Source organism: Heteronotia binoei, chromosome 8 (assembly GCF_032191835.1).
Source record: "Heteronotia binoei isolate CCM8104 ecotype False Entrance Well chromosome 8, APGP_CSIRO_Hbin_v1, whole genome shotgun sequence".
Classification (NCBI taxonomy): Eukaryota; Metazoa; Chordata; class Lepidosauria; order Squamata; family Gekkonidae; genus Heteronotia; species Heteronotia binoei.
This window is the reverse complement of record NC_083230.1, coordinates 105,445,159-105,466,882: the sequence shown is the minus strand read 5'-3', so window position 1 is coordinate 105,466,882 and position 21,724 is coordinate 105,445,159. Positions and strand designations below refer to the sequence as shown.

Here is a 21,724-nt window from a genome sequence, read left to right as displayed (position 1 = left end):
TGGGAGTTTTGCCCTCAAAAGTTTGCCCAAATACCAGAGTGTCTCCCCACAACAACCCTAATGCTATTGACATCACCTGAAGTCCCTGTTTAGGCGAAGAGTTTCCCCTGCCAGCCAACCAGCTGGCCTGCAGCAGAGAGGATCCTAAAGTAGCTTATAACATTCTCCTCTCCACCATTTTGACCTCACAACAACCCTTTGAGGTATGTTAGGCTGAGTGACTATGACTGGCCTAAGATCACATCTGAAGAAGTCTGCGTGCACATAAAAGTTTATACCTCGAATAAAACTTCGTTGGTCCTAAAAGTGCCACTGGACTTAAATGTTTCTCTGCTGATTCAAACCAACACGGCTACCCACCTGAATCTAAGATTACCAGCTACTTCCATGGCATGAGTAGAGATATGAACCCAGGTCTCCCTGATACTACTCCAACACTCTTAACCGCTACACCCATCACCTTAGTTAGTGTTTTAATCAGGATTCTAACAAGTATCTGAGCTGCTTTATTGGGGTAGTATGAAACAAAAAGATTAAACCTGGCTATGTGGTTTCAGCTAAACCTGAAACTATGTTTTTGAACTGTTGGCAAGACCCATCTATTCCTACAATTTGTCGTGATCTCATGATGGAACTTCTGTCAGTCACCAAATCTGTGATTGCTGCTAAATGGAAGGACAAAAGACCCCCATAAATCGCCTGGTGATATAAGAGGCTGTGGGACCATTTCTTAATGGAAACAAATTCAGGCCAGATTATCCAATCAGAGGCTCAATTGGTTCAAACAAATTTTATGGAAAATTTGTTATCACTATTGGAGTCCTTAGCAAACAATGGCAAAATTAGCAACTCTCAAGTGGCTAAGCATTTGTATAGCTTTCTTGCATATTCATCAGACCAAAGTGAATTTATTTTCAAGCTTCTAAAGTGCTAAACTGCAGAACTGAGTTTGATCCCAGCAGAAGCTGGGTTCAGGTAGCCAGCTCAAGGTTGACTCAGCCATCCATCCTTCCGAGGTTGGTAAAATGAGTACCCTGCTTGCTGGGGGTAAAGTGTAGATGACTGGGGAAGGCAATGGCAAACTACTCTAAAAAGTCTGCCGTGAAAACGTCATGATGCGATGTCACCCCAGAGTCTGAAACGACTGGTGCTTGCACAGGGGACTACCTTTAACAATAGCCACATCAACAGAGTCACACAATTTATGGGAAACTGTGATAAAATTGTTTGAAATGTTAGCAAGTAAGTTTAGAATATTTCTTCATAATTGTTAAAGGTTGTCTGTATTAATCGGAAGTTAGTTGTTACTTGTGATTGTTATGGTCCCCCTTTTAGAATGCTGACTTGTTTTTGGTTTTGCTTATATTTAAATAGTTCCAGGGGCCATTTTGTTGAAAAATAGGTGGTGGAGCTCATCCAGGGATTGTTATGCAGCTGCACATACTATTCAATGGACGAGGTGGAACTCTCGGAAAGGTTCAGGAGCTGTGTTCCTGTGAGCTTCCACTGAATCTGAGGCCTGAATAGTTCCATAAATAAAGTCTGGGGGAGACACGGTTTGCATCTTTAATCTGTCTTCCCCCTCGTGAAAACGTTAAGTCAGCAATCCCTATGTCAAAGTGACCCCTGTTGCAAGTCTTGAAGCATCCACAGTGTATGTGCCAAAAGGCATAAAGATACCCTTTGCTGGACTCTGTTCAGATGCTAGTAATATTTGACAAACCTCTGGCTAATGCTAGGCACTTCCCCCACCCATCTCCTAAGAGCCTTTGCTTAGCCACTCCTGTCCTATAACTGCTGTTGTATCAAGCCTCACCCTTTTCTCTCTGGAGTCTTGTTTTCACAGAAGTCTGGTGAAGTTTCAGCATTCCTCAAAGTACTGAACGGGCACTTAATGAGATGGCGCTGAGCAAAGATCTTGCCATTAGGATGAATGATGGGAACAAAATCCCTGTGATTGGATTTGGTACCTATTCCCCAGATGATGTAAGTGTCCCATTTGTTTCTTATATTCTAACAACTTGCGTTTCTTATTATCACTACCAAAAATGCCTATTCTTATGATAGTTGGGGTGAGTGCCAAGGAAGATCTTGAGTAGAATGACAGTGCCCTTCATTGTTTCCCTGTGGTGCCACTGTGATAGGGTTGCCAAGTCCAATTAAAGAAAAATCTGGGGACTTTGGGGGTGGAGCCAGGAGACTTTGGGGGTGGAGCCAGGAGACATGGGGGTGGAGCCAAAAACAAGGATGTGACAAGCATAATTGAACTCCAAGGAGTTCTGGCCATCACATTTAAAGAGACAGCACACCTTTTAAAATGCCTTTCTTCCATAGGAAATAATTAAGGATAGGGGCACCATCTTTTGGGGCTCATAGAATTGGACCCTCTGGTCCAATCGTTTTGAAACTTGGGGGGTATTTTGGGGAGAGGCACTAGATGCTATACTGAAAATTTGGTGCCTCTACCTCAAAAAATAGCCCCCCCCAGAGCCCCCAATACCCACGGATCAATTTCCTATTATTCCCTATGGGAATTGTTCTCCATAGGGAATAATAGAGTGCCCAGTAGACATTTCCCTCCCCCCCCCACGCTTTCTAAAGGGGGGGGAGAGGGCCTCCAAACCAGGGAATCCCCTGCCCCCTCCCTCACACACACACACACACACACACTTACCAGTTCTTCTTCTGGAGAACTCTTGCTGTGGAAACGAAAGCAAAAGAAAGGGCGGGGCAGTTCTCCCAAGCCCTTCCTGCTTCCTCCCCAGCCTTAAAGGGGCAGAAGCAGCCCTTCCTGCTTCCTCCCCAGCCTTAAAGGGGCTCAGGAGCTCTGCAACATGAAGCCTACAGGTATGTTCTCCCCCCCCCTCCACCCCCCACCCCCGCCTCCAGTGTTTTGAAGAGCGGGAGATGAGGCTGTGAACCCAGAACTCTCCCGCCAGAGCGGGAGGGTTGGGAAGCCTACACTGTGAACAGTTTTGGTCTATTGATTACTGATATCATGCAGTTTATATGATACACAGCCAGGGCTTTTTTTGTAGCAGGAAACTCCTTGCATATTAGGCCACACCTCCCTTTATGTAATTACTCCTCCTGGAGCCTATAAGAAGAGCCCTGTAAGCTCTTGGAGGATTGACTACATCAGGGATGCAAAGGAGTTCCTGCTACCAAGAAAGCCCTCCATGCAGCCACTCTATTAGCTCAGCCTAGCCTGCTTTCATCAGAATTTAGGGTTGCCAAGTCCCCCTGAACACTTGTGGGGAGAAGGGCGGAGGGTTGCCAGATCCAAGTTGAGAAATTCCTAGAGGTTTAGAGATGGAGCCTGGGGAGGACAGGGTAGGACACAGTGACCCAGAATCCACCCTACAAATGATCAATTTTCTCCAGGGGAACTGATCTCTCCAGTCTGGAGATAAGCTGTAATTCCGGGGGATCCCCAGGTCCATCTGGAGATTGGCATCCCTATCAGAGCTCCAAAGCTAAGCAGGGTTGGTATTTGGATGGGAGAGACCAACAAGGAAGATTGGGGCTGCTATGCAGAGAAAGGCAATGGCAAACCGCCTCTGTTCATCTCATAGGATTGCCATGGATAATTTGGCCCACTTGAGCTTTATATAATGTACAGCATGTATTATGCATAGCACTGATTCATTGATGGACAATAAAACTGAAGCAAGTGAATTTTACTGGACTTATTTGTGTGAAGAAACAGAAAACAGCACAAATGTTTGGTCTTTAGTCTTACAGGTTCAGTTCAGAGAGGAGAAACAAAATCACAGTGCAGATACCGAATCTGAATCGAACCAACAAGTTTGTGAAATTCAGTAATCTTTTAAAGAGTTGATTAAGGCAAGAAATGACATCCAGTGCCCTGTTTCTTCCTTGGGTCATCCAGGGTGAAGGGTGGAGGACAGATTTTGCATACAATATAATTTCCAAATGCACTGCCTTATTCTACTTCATGCCCTGACCCGGATAATCCAGGCTAACCTGATCTTGTCAGATCTTGGAAGCTACGCAGGGTTGGCCCTGCTCAGTATTGGGAAGGGAGATTGCCAAGGAATATCAGGGTCACTACACAGATTCAGGCAATGGCAAACCACCTCTGAACTTTTCTTGCCTTGAAAACCTTGTGGGGTGACCAGGGCTGGTGCATAGTAGGTGGGGTAGGCAACTGCTTAGGGCACCACCCCACCTGGGGATGCCACCAGGTGCCCCCTTACTCCCCTATGTTTTAGCGGCACCTGGCAGCTTTCAACCTGAAAGCAGCAGGGCACTGCTAAAACACCGCACTCTCCGAAGAGCGCAGAGTTTTTAGTGGCACCTGGCTGCCTTTGGGTTGAAAGCGGTCAAGTGGCACCCTCATGGAAAGGCACCACTTAGCTGCTTTCATCTTGAGAAAGGAAGGAAGGAAGGAAGGAAGGAAGGAAGGAAGGAAGGAAGGAAGGAAGGAGAGAGAGAGAGAGAAAGGAAGAAAGAAAGAAAGAAAGAAAGAAAGAAAGAAAGAAAGAAAGAAAGAAAGAAAGAAAGAAAGAAAGAAAGAAAGAAAGAAAGAAAGGAAGGAAGGAAGGAAGGAAGGAAGGAGGGAAGGAAGGAAGGAAGGAGAGAGAGAAGGAAGGAAGGAAGGAAGGAAGGAAGGAAGGAAGGAAGGAAGGAAGGAAGGAAAGAAGGAAGGAAGGAAGGAAGGAAGGAAGGAAGGAGAGAGAAAGAAAGAAAGAAAGAAAGAAAGAAAGAAAGGAAGGAAGGAAGGAAGGAAAGAAGGAAAGAAGGAAGGAAGGAGAGAGAGAGAAAGAAAGAAAGAAAGGAAGGAAGGAAGGAAGGAGAGAGAGAAGGAAGAAAGGAAGGAAAGAAAGAAAGAAAGAAAGAAAGAAAGAAAGGAAAGAAGGAAGGAAGGAAGGAAAGAAGGAAGGAAGGAAGGAAGGAGAGAGAGAAAGAGAGAAAGAAAGAAAAGGAAGGAAGGAAGGAAGAAAGAAAGAAAGGAAAGAAGGAAGGAAGGAAGGAGAGAGAGAAAGAGAGAAAGAAAGAAAGAAAGAAAGAAAGAAAGAAAGAAAGAAAGAAAGAAAGAAAGAAAGAAAGAAAGAAAGAAAGAAAGAAAGAAATATCTCATCAGTTCAGTTTTTGTAGCAGGCCCTGTACAGTAGCTTACAGTAGGCCATGTAGGAAGAGTCCTGTCAGCTCTTGGAGGATTGGCTACATCAGGGATACGTGGGCAAAAACAGGTGGGGAAGGAAGAAAACTGGTTCTTCCTGAAAAAGCATTTTGCCTCAGAATGGATTTGGTGAACATTTACAAGAGTTGATTGGTCATGACAGTTCACCAGCGCACCCCTTTCAGAAGTGAGAGCAGCACAGACTGTTTAATTGGAGTGCATACATGACATGCTGGTGGTGGTGGTGGGGAGGTCTAGGGCTGCAATAAGCCTTGCAATTTGGTGCTAAAGGACTGGAGAGAACTCTCAGGCAGGCCTCAAGAAACTCCAAGACAGCCCAGAAGTGCAGAGTTTAGTTTTGCCGGGAATTTATGACACCTTGGGGAAAGTGTCAGAAAAGTTACCATAATAGTCTAATTGGGGGCATGTTCACTCTTCTTCCCAAACAAGGAAATACCTGCTCTGCGTTAGGAAATACCTGGAGAGTCTGAGGGTGGAACCTGAGAAGCGGGTGAGGCATAGTTGTCTGTTTGCTCCCCTTCTTTTCGCTCTTACAGAGTCTGCTCAAGTCCATTTTTTTGTATTTTACATCCTTGGACTCTACCATTATACATGAAACACCTAATGCCTCCCCCACACATGCCTTATTAGGGCATTTGCTTTAGCTCGCCTTAATGCCATCCCCTCTTAAATATTACAGGGCAGATGTTTTCCTATTCAGATCGTCTCTGTTCTTGTGGTCAGGGTACAATTGACTCTGTCTCACAGTAGAAATGTATGGCTGTGAGAGTTGGACCATAAGGAAGGCTGAGGGCAGAAGAATAAATGCTTTCGAATTGTGGTGCTGGAGAAGATTCTTAAGAGATCAAATCAGTCAGTCCTAAGGGAAATCGACCCAGACTGTTCCAGGGAACAGTCAAATGCTGAAGCTGAAGCTCAGATACTTTGGCCACCAAATGAGAAGGGAGCACTCACTGGAGAAGATCCTGATGCTGGGAAAGACAGAAGGCAAAAGAAGAAGTGGAGGGCAAAAGATGAGTTGGCTGGACAGCATTACTTTTGTAACTCACATGAATCTGAGTGGACTTCAGAGGACGGTGGAAGACAGGAGGGCCTGGCGTGACTTGCCACAAAGAGTCAGACTCGACTGTACGACTGAACAACAACAACTCACAGAATACTGGAATGTCAGTTTTTACCACTTTTAGTCACCTTTGGATCTCACCACGTTTAACACACTCTTTATTTAATATACTTCAGGGGGATAATATTCCCTATCTGATGCTAGACAGTGATCCAAACACAACATACTTGGTCACCAAATTTCTATCTAACATATTTTCCTTTAGAAAAGAATGTAATTTTTTAAAAGTAATTGCTCGAGGTGATTTGATCACAGGAGCTCTGAAAAGGAAAGTAAGTAAGACTGATGCTGGCTGGAAATCTCCTGGGATTACAACTGACTTCCAGGTGACAGAGATCAGTTCAGCTGGGGGGAAATGGCCACTTTGGAAGGTGAATTCTGTGGCATTCACCCCACTGAAGTCCCTCCCCAAACTCTGCCCCCAACATCTCCAAGAATTTCTCAACCTGGAGCTGGCAAACCTACTGAGGAGCAGGGCATTTTTTGCAGCAGGAACTGCTTTGCATCTTAGGTCACACACCCCTGATGTAGCCAATCCTCCTGGATCTTACAGGGCTCTTATTCCAGGGCCTACTGTAAGCTCCAGGAAGATCAGCTACATTCAGGGGTGTGTGGCCTAATACTCAAACAGTTCCTGCTGCAAAAAAAGCCCTGCTGAGGAGTAATCCTTGGCAACCCCCACCCCGTCACTTCTATTGGAAGGGGGAGTCTGAAAGGGTCAGGGAGTGTTCACAAGGGGAACAGAGATAGGAAGGCCTCATCAGCAAAAGGGAACCTGGAGATGCTCACAAGAGATTAGGAACCTACCCAGCAGTCGCATCAGAGCAAACTAAAAATGACTGTTGTGTAGGCTTCCCAACCCTCCCGCCCTGGCGGGGGACCCCCGAATTTTCAGCCTCCTCCCCGCTCTTAAAAATCTGGGGGCGGGGGGAGATAGATACCGTAAAATCTGGGGGCGGGGGAGAGAGAACATACCTGTAGGCATCATGTTGTTTACAGCTTGGGATCCATTTTTAAGGCTGCACAGGAAACAGGAACGGCCCTTTAACGCTGCACAGGAAACAGGAATGGCCCCTCCCTTTCTTTTCCTGTGCAGCCTTACTTTCGTTTTCCTAGCAAGCACATTCTGCTGAGGAAGAAGACCAAGTACGGTAAGTGTTTGTGTGTGTGAGAGAGAGAGAGGGAGGGGGCAGGGAGTGGGGATTCCCTGGTATGGAGGCTCTCCCCCCCCCTTTAGAAAGCGTGGGGGGGAGGGAAATGTCTACTAGGCACTCTATTATTCCCTATGGAGAACGATTCCCATAGAGAATAATAGGGAATTGATCCATGGGTATTGGGGGCTCTGGGGGGGCTATTTTTTGAGGTAGAGACACCAGATTTTTAGTATAGCAGCTAGTGCCTCTCCCCAAAATACCCCCCAAGTTTCAAAAATATTGGACCAGAGGGTCCAATTCTATGAGCCCCAAAAGATGGTGCCCCTATCCTTAATTATTTCCTATGGAAGAAAGGCATTTAAAAAGGCATGCTGTCCCTTTAAATGTGATGGCCTGAACTCCCTTGGAGTTCAATTATGCTTGTCATATCCTTGTTCCTGGCTCCACCCCCAATGTCTCCTGGCTCCACCCCCAAAGTCCCCAGATTTTTCTTTAATTGGACTTGGCAACCCTACTGTTGTGGTACCTGAGAAGTTAACTAAACTTTATTCAGAACATCCTTTTGTGCACAACAGTTCACTTTTTAAAGAAGCAACGATGTAGTTAGTCTCTAGGTGAGGTCTGGAGTTCTCCTGGAACTGCAACTGATCTCCAGAATACAGTTTTCAGAATACAGTTTTCTCCCCTGGAGAAAATGGCAGCTTTGGGGGACAAACTCTCTGCCTTCTAAGACTGCTGGGCCCCTTTTGGGAGCCCCACCTCTGGCCCTGCCCTTCCCACTGCCAGAAAGAGAGGCAGACCTAGGCTGTTGTTGCTGGCAACACGATGGTGTCACCAGAAGTGACATCATCACATCACTGGCAACACTCTGGTATTTGGACAAAAACTCTATGGTAAAAATGGCTTCTACCTTAGAGTTTTTTGCCCAAATACTGGACTGTTTCTGCAACACTGAAAGTCATGTCTCTACATCACCAGTGACATGGCAAAAGCCTCCATCATGACACTAATAAGTCCCTTTTCCTCACACCAACTTGGAACCTGACAACTTGACATCACATCCTTGCTGAGCTCTCTCCCCTCCCCAAACTCTGGCCTTCGTCCCCAGGCTCCACCCCCAAATCTCCAGGAATGTGCTAACCTGGAATTGGCAACCCTAGGTTGCCAGTCTTGCATCTTCCAAAATGGAAACCTAGACTAGCCCAGACCTGACTGACTTCTCTCAAAGAACAGATGGGATCATATGGGAATAGGCATATCTTTAAATGTGAAGTAACGCTGAACCACAAACATTTACTGGCAAGTCTTCCTTTTTTAACCCGCAGGCTGAAAAAAGTAAGTGTGAGGAAGCTACAAAGACAGCCATAGAAGTTGGCTTCCGCCACATTGATAGTGCTTATCTATACAACACCGAGGAACAAGTTGGACGAGCTGTTCGTGAGAAGATTGCCGATGGGACAGTAAAAAGGGAGGATATTTTCTATACTGGAAAGGTTAATGAATTTGAATTGTTATTGTAATCTTTTTCAGGTCATAAGGAGAACAGACTTTGTCCAGAAAACTGAAAGTGGAAAGACAGAGGTAGTCTTTGGGCTGGGAAAAAGCCAACCATTATGAATAACACTAAAGAAGTTTCATTTTGTGTAACAGGATAGTTTGACTCCAAAGAATAGAAATTCTGATTCCTTTTCAGAATATGGTTCCAGTGTGACCTTCAGCGCTATTCTTCTTTGATAGACTCATCAGTTTCTTCTGTAGTTGAGGTGTATAGAGAATCCTGTGTCATCCAGTCTGAACTGTTTGAACCCACTGGAGGCCCTAAAAGGCAGTGGTTATGGAAAGGAATGAATCTGTGTCTATTTCTAACAGCTGTGGAGCACCTTCTATCGTCCTGAATTGGTTCGGACAGGCCTAGAACAATCCCTGAAGAAACTCCAGTTTGATTACATGGATCTATTCATAATTCACAACCCTTATGCCCTTCAGGTAAATGTTTCTTGAAGTTGGAATGCAAGCACTGAGCCCAATATTTCCGTGAGGATATGGCAGTAGTCTTTCACATAAACTACTGGCAGATCTTTTTAACTGGAGATGCCAGGAATTGAACCTGGGGCTTTCTACATGCCAAGCAGACGCTCTACCACTGAGCCACTGCTCCTCCCAAGTTGAGTGACCACTCTTCTTCGGTGGAATCAGCCCCTTCTCTGAATTTTTCACAAGTACTAAGTGCTAAAGAAGAAAAAAAGTGAGAAATCACCTGTGAGGTCATTTCGTAGAAAAAGAAGTGCCAGAACTCATTAGCACAACTCAAGTGCATAAGTCATTTGCATATGCCGCACCCCCCTGACATTACCAGAAGGTATATGAAATTATATCAGCTCAGCATCTACCTTAAAATGCTTCTTGGATTAGAATTGTCATCATAAAACCTTACTCCCATCCAGTGTTCCCTCTAAACTGAGTTAGTGTGAGCTGGCTCACAGATGTTTAGCCTCCAGTTCACACATTTTTGTCTTAGCTCAGGAAGGATGACTCCAGAGCACAATAGTTTATGCAGGAGCTCACAACTTTAATGCCAGGAGCTCACAAAGTAGAATTTTTGCTCACAAGACTCTGCAGCTTAGAGGGAACATTGCTCCCATCAGACTTTTGAAATTACTTTCTCCTATGTGGCCAAAGCAGCATGATGAAGATTTCCATCTGTCTGCTCTATGTTGTGGTTTTTTTCCCATGGGGGAAAATATCAGAAAGTTTGTCAAATCTTAGAGTTCAGCAAAATTCTCACAGCGGGTTTGAACAATGGAGCCCAGAAACAAGTATTTTTTTTGGGGGGGGGGGGCGGGGTGAGAAAGAAATAACACAGTAAAATTTAGAGGTTCCAGAGCTCCACTCCTGTGAGCTCCTGCCCAAAATAAGGCCTGCCTGTGCCAGTCATTTTTCAGTCACAGCTGTATTCCTCTTTTTCTTTTCAGCCTGGGCCAACTCCACTTCCTTTGGGAAAAGATGGAAAACTTATATATGACAAAGTAGATCTTCGTCAGACTTGGGAGGTAGGTGCTTGATGTTGCCAAGCTCAAAGCTTTTTTGGGTTCCTGTGACTTTAAAAAAATTGTGTAGAACAAAGAATCCCAGCAAGGGTGCCTTTCTGCAGCCAAGTGCCCAAGTGTTTGGGAAATCTCCTCTTCCCTTGCAAGGTTAAAGGTAAAGGTAGTCCCCTGTGCAAGCACCAGACATTTCCGACTCTGGGGTGACGTTGCTTTCACAGCGTTTTCACAGCAGACTTTTTACAGGGTGGTTTGCCATTGCCTTCCCCAGTCATCTACACTCCCCCCCCCCTCCAGGAAGCTGGGTATTCATTTTACTGACCTCGGAAGGATGGAAGGCTGAGTCAACCTGGAGCCGGCTACCTGAACCAGCTTTTGCTGGGATCGAACACAGGTCATGAGCAGAGGGCTCCAACTGCAGTACTGCAGCTTTACCACTCTGCGCCACGGGACTCTTACTTGCGAGGTTACATGTACCATAATAGAAATATGGCAACCATTCCAGCCATTGTAAAACATCAGTCGTGCCTTAAGAATGGTACTGTACTGCATTTTTCTATCCTAATCTGTAAAATGGAAACATGGTTATCATGAGAATGAATAAAATAAGAATCAAGAACATACTTTGAAGAAGGTGCCTCTGCATAGTTTACTATTCTGGCTGTGCCGATCATCATCTGCTAGAGGAGTGGGTAATTGTGACATTTATTTTTATCAGAACATTCAGTGCAGAAACACCCAGAATTATCATATGAACATATGAAGCTGCCTCGTTCTGAATCAGACCCTGGGTCCATCAAAGTCAGTATTATCTACTCAGACTGGCAGCAGCTCTCCAGGGTCTCGAAGTTTTTCACACCTATTTGCCTGGACGCTTTTTAGTTGGAGATGCTGGGGATTGAACCTGGGACCTTCTGCTTGCCAAAGCAGATGCTCTACCACTGAGCCACCATCCCTCCCTCAAGTCCTAATCAGTCCTAATAGGAGGCAGATCTCCCAGCATTGTAACTGATCCTCAGATGGCAAACATCTGAGGGAGAAAATTACTGTTTTGGAGGGATGACTTTATGCCATTACACTCCACTGAAGTCCCTTCTGTCCCCAAACCCTTACCTTCTCCAGGTTCCGCCCCCAAGTCTCCAGGAGTTTCCTAACCCCGAATTGGCAATCCAAGTTCACACTCTAAAAACATTTTTTAGTAAAGAAGCACTCCTAAGCAGGTCTCCTCAGGTGTAAGTTCCATTTAATTCAAGGTGGTTTACTGCCAAAAGAGCATTCCTAGAATTGTAACCAGAGCAACAGAAGCGTGCCTCCAGATTAAAAGCATTTCTGTTTGAAATGAGAGAGGTGTTGCTATTCTTTTGTAGGCGATGGAAGCATGTAAAGATGCTGGCTTAGTAAAATCTATTGGAGTCTCCAACTTCAACTATCAGCAATTGGAAATGATCCTCAACAAACCAGGATTGAAATATAAGCCCGTTCTAAACCAGGTGAAATGGATGACCTTTTGTGGATTTTGCAAACTTTGATTGAATGTTCATTTATTACACATCTGATCTGAGGACCATTACACACTAGAGCAGTTACCTGAAAAAAAGTTACCCGAGAGTCTCATGGCACTTTAAAAACTTAACATGTTTGTATTCCAGCACAAGCTTTTGTAGAGCTCAGTCAAATGCATGAGGTGGATCCTCACTTGGCAGGCAAGGTTACTAAGTAGGGTTGCCAGGACAACCATGGGATCTCTGAGGTGAGAACATGGAGGGGTGCTGGCATCACATACCAGAGGTGAGGAACGTCAGGCCCGAGGGCCATTTACAGCCCTTGAGATCAGTTGGTCTGGCCCTCAGTGGTTGCTAGGCCAAGCCCCACCCCCTCTCGTGGACATTGTGAAGAACTGTTGCTGGGATATGAGGGTGCCTTTAAAGGTCTTCTGGGAGCAGCTGAAGGGAGGGTGGCAGGGGTGGGGGGTGAGAGCCAGCTACCACCAGTTCAGTTTGCATGTGATATCCCAGATGGTGTGACCTAATATGCTAATATTAGGGGATGTAGTCCAATGTTCCCTCTAAGCTGCAGAGTCTTGTGAGCAAAAATTCTACTTTGTGAGCTACTGGCATTAAAGTTGTGAGCTCCTGCATAAATTGGTGTGCTCTGGAGCCATCCTTCCTGAGCTAAGACAAAATGTGTGAGCTGGAGGCTAAAATTCTGTGAGCTAGCTCATGCTAACTCAGTTTAGAGGGAACCCTGATGTGGTCTAATATGCCTGGACCTAGGCATTTGCCTAGGGCGGCAGGCCAGGGTGTGTGTGTGCATGCTGCATTAGGCTCTCCTCATGTGACTTCAAATAGAAAAACAATTATTTGCATTAATTTTACCGCCCTGAATTGTTCTCCCTCAGTGGAGCACTGTTTTTTAAGGTGATCATTTTGTATTGCCCGCGAATGGTGTTATAAATATCCAAATGGCCCTTGGCAGAAAAAAGGTTCCCCACCCCTGACATATACCTAGATGTCTCTCCCAAGGGGAGATGGAAGTGATGTTATGGTACTCTCGGATTCTGCAGAAGCTATAGTGTTCCTGCTGAATCCTAGAGTGACATGACATCACTTCCAGGTTCACCTTGGAAGTGATGTCATGTTGTTGCTGGGTTTTGCCTTTTTTTTTTTTCATACCAGCCTACCGAGTAGTGGTGGGAATTGGAGTAGGGGGCTGTTGGTGGGTGGTTTCCTGCTATAATAACCCAAACAGTTTGCCTCAGGTTTTTGTTTTCCTAAGTTTTATAACATTGGTAGTGTTCCCAGTGCTCTAGTGAAATGAAATTGTATTGCAGTAAATAAAGATCTTTTCCCCTTCTCGATATCTCACCCAGGGCATCTGACAGTTCCTCCTCACCTAGGGCTTTTCTGCGTTCTTGATTTCCTTACTTGGAAGTTCCTGTTTCTTCAGAGAAGGCTTTTTTTCTGCATGTGCTTTGCTCTCTCTAGTGGTCGATTTGATATTACACCGGTTTATGACTGGCATATTTTCCTGCAGATTTTTAATGCCAGACATAAACCAGTGTAATATTGAACTGACCACTAGGGGGAGCAAAACACATGCAGAACAGAACCCCCATCCTGAAGAAACAAGAGGAAAAGGAGAATGTAGAAACGGCTGACTGGGCTAAAGCCAATTAGCGCATAGGAGAGGAAGGGGTGTGAAGCAGTGCACATGCACACCTGTAGCACCTAGAAAAATTATGTGGACTTAAAAACAAATTAGTCTTTAAAGTGTGACAAAATTCACGTTTATTTTTGCTGCTACAGACAAGTAGGGCTGCCCCTCCACGACTGTATCTCTCTGTGTCATGACTCAGGGGGGTAATATCAATTACTGCCACCACTCTGGGTAGGGTTGCCAAGTCCAATTAAAGAAAAATCTGGGGACTTTGGGGGTGGAGCCAGGAGACTTTGGGGGTGGAGCCAGGAGACATTGGGGGTGGAGCCAAGAACAAGGATGTGACAAGCATAATTGAACTCCAAGGGAGTTCTGGCCATCACATTTAAAGGGACAGCACACCTTTTAAAATTCCTTTCTTCCATAGGAAATAATGAAGTATAGGGGCACCATCTTTTGGGGCTCATAGAATTGGACCCTCTGGTCCAATCGTTTTGAAACTTGGGGGGTATTTTGGGGAGAGGCACTAGATGTTATACTAAAAATTTGGTGCCTCTACCTCAAAATATAGCCCCCCCAGAGCCCCCAATACCAACAGATGAATTCCCTATTATTCCCTATGGGAATCGTTCTCCATAGGGAATAATAGAATGCCCAGTAGACATTTCCCTCCCCCCCCACGCTTTCTAAAAGGGGGGAGGGCCTCCAAACCAGGGAATCCCCTGCCCCCTCCCTCTCACACACACACACACTTACCAGATCTTCTTCCGGAGAACTCTTGCTGTGAAAATGAAAGCAAAAGAAAGGGCGGGGCTGTTCTCCCAAGCCCTTCCTGCTCCCTGCCCAGCCTTAAAGGGGCAGACATTTTACAAACGGCTCAGGAGCTCAATAATGAAGCCTACAGGTATGTTCTCCCCCCCCTCCACCCCCCACCCCCCGCTTCCCACTTCTTGAAGACCGGGAGATGAGGCTGCAAACCCAGGGGACTCCCGCCAGAGCGGGAGGGTTGGGAAGCCTAACTCTGGGTTAAGGGTTCCCCTTGAGAAGGCCCAGAGTTCCCTCCCAAGCCCTTCAGGCCTCCTTTAACTTAGGCCAGAATGAACAACAGAAAATGAACAACAGCAGAATGAACAACAGAAAAAAAAGATTTAAAAGATCAGTCAGTGCGATATAACAAACAAGGTGCATTAACCAGTAAAAGGGGTGAAGGGAAAATAAACAAATGCCCTAACACATCTGGATTTACTGTCCCTAGACTGTCTCAGTCAGACCTAGGCCCTTCCTCTAAGGGTGAGGGTCTCTTCCTTGCAGCAGCTCCTCCTCAGCTTTGCCTCCTAGGACAAGAACACCCCCTGCCTGAGCTTGGCCTTTTTATGTTCTCTTCCCAGGCCCCACCCCTCTCTGGGACAGTTTCCCTCCAAAATCTTGTCACCCAATTAGAGGGACAGAATGGATCCTGGGAAATGTAGGCTCTTTTGTAACTCCTAGGCAGGCTTCTCTGGGGCCTGCAGGCCTCACTAGGCCCAGGATCGTGGCACTTTGTATCCAGTAAAAACACTTTCTTCTTTCTCACAATGCTTTTGTTCACATCACTGGAATTATTTTGTCTGGCGAGGGTGCAGGTTGAAAGCCACCCTTACCTGAACCAGAGCAAGATGCTGGCGTTCTGCAAATCAAAGGACATCGTGCTGGAAGCATATAGTGTCCTGGGGTCCCAAAGGAATGCTGCATGGTAAGGAGAGAAGCAAGATGACATAATTCAGTAAGGAGGCCTAAAGAGGGACAAAGGCGATAGTACTGTAGGGATACAGAGATGCTAAAATCACATCAATGAGACCCACTCTAGGGATTAAATGAGCCTAATATAACCACGGTGACCATGTTGTCACAATTACAACTATTTGTGAATGTGTGCTTATAATATGTAATGTGGAGTTTTGCATAGAGACATCACAGATTAGACCTCTTCCATGGCCTGACTCTGTTGAGAATGTTCTTCCTTCCGTATCTGGTAAATGTGTGTGTACTTATAATTTCCTGATGGATGGTTCATGTGTTTCTTTTTAAAAATTTTCAAAGATTTTATTGATTAACTATATTGACAATGCAGAATAGATATAAGGAGAAACATTTTTAAAACCTCCAATATAAATTACTGAGCATAAAAGCACAATATATCCTATATAATATAACTAGAAAAATTCAACATAATAATATCATCAAAAGTAAAAGTCTACTTCTTGTAACCAAGTTTACAGGTTCATGCATTGGAAGAAGTGGCCTCAAGCCCACAAACACTTGTGCAGGTTGCACTTCAAGGCTACAATAATCCTTTTTGGTTTAGAATTTAATACATAGTTGGGATTGTCAAGGCAAAATCAAAGGGCGACATTTATGCCAGAATCAAATATGAAAAGAGCAGCAGCCCAGTTAAGGGATGCAAGTTCTTGAGCAGGCCAGTCAAGTAGCTCTTCTCATTAGCCTTTCGAATTGAAATTATGGAGGTTTCTTCATTGTAAGGGCCCAGCAGTGCATTAATTCAGGTGATTCTTCTTCTCTTGATAATGGAAATGCTCCTTTTCCTGCATGGTTCTCTTGCAGGTTAAATAAAGAGACCCCCGTTCTGCTTGAAGACCCTGTACTGGCTGCTGTTGCCAAGAAGTACAACCGAAGTCCAGCCCTCGTGGCTATACGCTACCAGCTGCAGCGTGGCCTAGTGGTGCTGGTGAAGTCCTTTTCTAAAAAGCGGATAGAAGAGAACATTCAGGTAAAGCAGTGGAGAGTGGACAACAGTGCAGCTGGGGTGGTATGGCTTCCTAGGTTGTACCTATTGCAAAGTGAGCTCAATCAGCTCTTAAGTAAGCCGCAACACTTTATTCAAGAAGAAAGAGTCACAAAACAGCACGGGCAACTCCACTCAATATATATACAGTGACTGAGTTAAACACACCTCCTTTAGTTGGAGGCAATCCCTCCTATTGGGTCTCTCCAGGATTCTTCATTTGCATTTCCTGGAAGAATCATTACCCAATCATTTCCCGATTGGCTGGCTCTTAGAGAACAGCCAATCAGAATGTAGGCATCAGGATCCTGGAGAGTAATGGAAGCATGTTTCAAGCGCAAGCCTACTAACACAGCAAATATATAACAGTACCCCTGCTCGGGCTGCGTTTTGAAAGGTTTTCAAGCTGGAATATCCAAAATCACTTCATTCCTTATTATCTTTGTATTATTACCTTATTACTCCATCCCTTTCCTCTTCTCTCAGTATTTTATCCTTGACTGTCCGCATTTAGATTATGGGTTCCCATCATGGTAGCTGTGCATTCCATGGTGCCTGTCAACACCTTTTCTGGAGTCCACCAATGGGGTTTTTTTGCCCAGCAGGCTTTCTGATTGGTCACTGGAGATCTAGTTGGTGTGTATATTTTTTAAAAAGTTGCTTTGGCAGCAGCTGCCACCACAGCACGTGATTCATTTCATGGCTAGCAGTAAGCAAGAAAATATGTTTAAATAATATGTTACATTGTAAGAGACATCCCCTTAAACAGAGCTTCTGCCTGAAATGTTGAAGAGTTATAGTTATGCAGGGCTTTTTTTTTTAGAAAAGCCCAGCAGGAACTCACTAGTCTGTGATACACCTCTGACATCACCATCATTTGCATACTAGGCCATACCTCTGGCATCACCATCATTTGCATACTAGGCCATACCTCTGGCATCACCATCATTTGCATACTAGGCCACACCTCTGGCATCACCATCATTTGCATACTAGGCCATACCTCTGGCATCACCATCATTTGCATACTAGGCCACACCTCTGGCATCACCATCATTTGCATACTAGGCCATACCTCTGACATCATCAAAAGTGCTATAATATATCTTTTTTTGACGTGTGGTAACCACATCTCAAAAAAGATATTCTAGCATTGGAAAAAGTCCAGAAATATATAGCCCCATATATATATAGAGAGAGAGCCATCCCTAAAATATAGTTTGGTGTAGTGGTTAAGTGCGTGGACTCTTATCTGGGAAAACCAGGTTTTATTCCCCCCTCCTCCATTTACAGCTGCTGGAATGGCCGTGGGTCAGCCATAGCTCTTGCAGAAGTTGTCCTTCAAAGGGCAGCTGCTGTGGGAGCCCTCTCAGCCCCACCCACCTCACAGGGTGTCTGTTGTGGGGAAAGAAGATACAAGAGATTGTAAACCGCTCTGAGACTCTGGTTCAAAGAAAAAGGCAGGGTATAAATCTGCAGTCTTCTTCTTCTATTGGTTTTTGCTGTCTTGGGACTTTGCTGATACAATCTCAGCTTCTGGCATGGTAACATCCAGTAACTTTAATGTGTAGCTAGTCTTTGAATTTATTTACTGTTTTTGACTCCTCACTGCCAAGTTATTTTTGATATATTCTTGCACAATTAAAATATATATATATTTGTGGTGTTTTGTTCTCCAGACATCTTCAACCTTGTGCTCACCTACTAGGTTAACTATTGTGAGGAAACTCATTCTGCAAATGTCCTACCCTGCAGGGTTGACTTTCTGATTAATCCCCAGAAAAAGTTAGAAGCTTACCCAAAAGAGGGCCTGAAAGACTAACAGATCTGAAAGAGCAACAGAAAGTGTACTTTTGCAGACCATGATATACTCCTTCAGATGCAGAAGTATGGGTTGATGTATACGTGTGTGTGCATTGATATTTGAGTTTGCTTCAGGATTTGGTCCCTGCGCTTATCTTTGCTAGATAGCCCAATGTTGCTGATTAAGTGGGGATTTCTTTTTTGTAGCATGAATCATTTGCATATTAGGCCACACACCCCCTGATGTAGCCAATCCTCCAAGAGCTGACAGGGCTTAGTACAAGGCTGACTGTAAGCTCCAGGAGGATTGGCTACACCAGTGGTGTATGGCCTAATATGCAAAGGAGTTCCTGCTACAAAAAAAACTCTGACAGACCTGTTGTCGTCCAAAGTGGACTGTAGCTCTTTGGTGGTACTTTAGAGAGCTCTCACTTCCACTTCTGCTGTTGCTCTTTCACCTTATGAAGGGTTCTTACGTTTTCCAAGTTCTGAAAGATATCTAATAGAAGACTCTCAGCATTTGGAGAAAAACTCATAAGATACTGCAATATCCCATTATGCACAGATTCAGCCTGTGTCTTATGATTCAGCCTATTATCTTATTAGTTTTTCTTATTATTAGCTCCCACTGATGGAACATCATGAACCACTTTATTGGATTATTAACCAGCAACAACAGCCAGCTGCTATTGAACCACCACGAGAGTCTGAATTCAAGCCTTTGAATGAATGTGTCTTTGAACTCTGTATTTGCTGTCTGAAATGCCTGATGTGCAATAGAATGTGTGATACAAGAACACAGTGATGACTTAACCTGCTCTCTCTCTCTCTCTCTTTAGGTGTTTGATTTCCATCTCTCTCAGGAGGACATGAAGACCATTGATGGCCTTCACAGAAACCAGAGATACTTAAAACCAGATCCGTGAGTCTTTCATTTTTTAAATACATATACATTCAGAGAATATCATGCTAAGACTCACAGTAAAGGAGCAGGGAAAGGAGGGGAAAATATTAAAGTAATCACATGCATAATTAGGTGGAATCCAGTTTTCAGAGAATCCTACAGCCATTCAGTGTTAGAATTAAGGTTGCCAGCTCTGGGTTGGGAGATACCTGGAGATTTTGGGGGTGGAACCAGGAGAGGGCAGAGTTTGGGGATGAGAGGGGCCTCAGCAGGGTACAATGCCATAGGGTCCACCCTCCAAGGCAGCCATTTTCTCGAGGGAAAATGTACGGATCAGTTCCCCTGGAGATTGGTTGTAAAACAAGAGATCAGTTGTAAAACGAGATTTCCAGGCTCCACCTGGAGGTTGTGCAAAAATACCCTAACACTGTTACATCAAACCCAGGAGGCGTGCCATCACCTTTCTATGCTAAAGCGCAAGAGAAATTACCATTGGAAATTGACCAGAGTCTTCTATATGAACTTCTATCGAAAATGGGGTTTTAAATCTTACTGACTTTGGGAAATGTAGCATTGTATATATAAACTGCATAAGCATGTGAATTCATTTATAACACGTTAATATAAGCAAGTTATACAGTGTTAGTTTTTTGTGTGTCTGCTCCACCTGGAGGATGGCAACCCTAGCTTAGAATTAGTTTGCGACAACCGGTTATTTTATATGCCAAATTTTGTATCACACTTATATGCAGTGTACTCAATTGTTGCAGCTGATTCTGGCTTTGCCACCGTGTGTAACAACATTGGAGGTAAAGAGCTACCTGGAATCTAAACTCTGAATATGTCTGCCTTAAGAGAAGGCACTTCTAGGTTGGAAATCGGCAGAAATCTACATGTAGCTTGTCACGTTGGTCCTGTACAAACTGGGAATTTGAGACTGGCCTCCAGGCGTCCTGTTATTTATTTTTTTAATTTTCAACAATTTTTATTGAGAAATGTCAACTTCCATATACAATATATGTAGACATTAACTTAAAAATACACTTTGTAATGCAATAGTAGAAAATACAAAGAAATGAAAATCTGGAAGTTTAAAACCCCATATTAAAGTGAAGAAATAAAATAAAATAAATTAAAATAACCCCCGCCCACCCAGCTAGTCAAAGTACCCTCCCACCTCCCTCAACACTAAAACAAAATCAAAATAACGATAATAATGATTATTGAGAACCTCTTGAAGTGTCTAACAATAAAGCCTCATGGATACTGTAGCTACTAAGGGTAAGTCACAGTAACAAAATGTCCTTCTAGATCTTGTGTTTATTGATAGAGTTAATATATGTAGGGTCATGGTCAAGTTTCTCCAAAACCAGGTACCAAATTGCTATGTAGTCAGAGTATGCCTGATATGGATCAATTTGATTTAAGCCTGATGAGATTTTGTCCATTACAATATGGTCCCATACCTTATCCAGCCAGGCGTCCTATAAACCCTGAACTGCTCATGCAAAATGCAGAAAATGCCCCCCTGGGAACTAGTTTAGCAACAGGGCAGTTTGTTGAAACTCCTATTTCTTGAAGTTCCAAGTATAATTTCTCTTTCTTCTAGATTTTTTGGGCACCCACAGTATTTACCACTAGATGAAGACTAGGATGACAATAAACGACATGATCCAAAATGAATCTTTAAACTTGGAAGAAAAACATGTGCAAAATACCAGTAGATTTTTGACTCACACAGCCTTGCAAGAAGAGCTTGATAACAGGTTTCAGCCCCCAAAACCTTAATGTTTTTTTTTAAAGTTTGTGTTCACATTTTACCAAATGTAATATGAAAAATGCAATATTGGTAAAGAACAGCCCTCTATTATACTCTGAAATTCAGGATTCTTTACAGAAACAAAGAGGAAAGGAAGAAGGAATTGAGAGCAATTACAAACACACAGCCTGTGATAATGAAACTATTATCACACTGAAAGCTGTTTGCAGTTATCTTTACTACAATCTTGTAAGGCCCAGCATTTTTTACCTTCATGTGGAATGTAAAGGGTAAAAGATAATGGAGGGAGATGGGGAAGCAGGGACCCCCAACACAGTGCCCATGGGTGCAGTGGTGCCCACCAAGTGGTTTTTAGAAAGTGGGCAGTGTCAGGGGGAGCTTTGGCTCAGCCAGGCTTCCGATTGGCCACTGGAGATTTAATTGGCTGTGCAGATTTTTAAAATGTTGCTTTGGCAGTAGCTGCCACTACAGCATAAGGATCTTCATAGTATCACTGAAGCTATGGCAGCCATTTTGTGGCTACCTCCACCTCCTATGGCAGCCATTTTGTGCCTGGGCCCACCGTGCTGTGTCAGAATTCAAAGGAGCCAGTAGGCTCAAAAAGGTTAGATGCTCTCTAGGCACACCAGCTCAGCCTTCCAGGGAAAGAACATGCCCTTCCTGGGCATGGCCCTTTTATCTTCTCCTCTCAGGCCCCACCCCTCACTGGGCCAGTTTCCCACCAAAACCTGGCCACCCAATCAGAGGGCCAGAACGGATCCTGGGAAATGTAGGCTTTTCAGTATAACTCCGAGGCAGGTTTCTCTGGAGC

The 21,724-nt window shown here is 44.3% G+C and overlaps 1 protein-coding gene across 1 annotated transcript; it reads left to right on the top strand.

Annotated features, from left to right (window-relative positions):
• Nucleotides 1–1,892: 1,892 nt before the first annotated feature.
• LOC132576563 (aldo-keto reductase family 1 member C3-like) lies at nt 1,893–20,836 on the top strand. The gene is made up of 9 exons (XM_060245820.1): nt 1,893–1,986; nt 8,770–8,937; nt 9,314–9,430; nt 10,417–10,494; nt 11,856–11,978; nt 15,267–15,376; nt 16,246–16,411; nt 19,069–19,151; nt 20,743–20,836. The coding sequence occupies exons 1-9, from the start codon at nt 1,900–1,902 to the stop codon at nt 20,783–20,785; spliced, it is 975 nt and encodes a 324-aa protein (XP_060101803.1). The 5' UTR covers nt 1,893–1,899; the 3' UTR covers nt 20,786–20,836.
• The last annotated feature ends 888 nt before the right edge of the window (nt 20,837–21,724 follow it).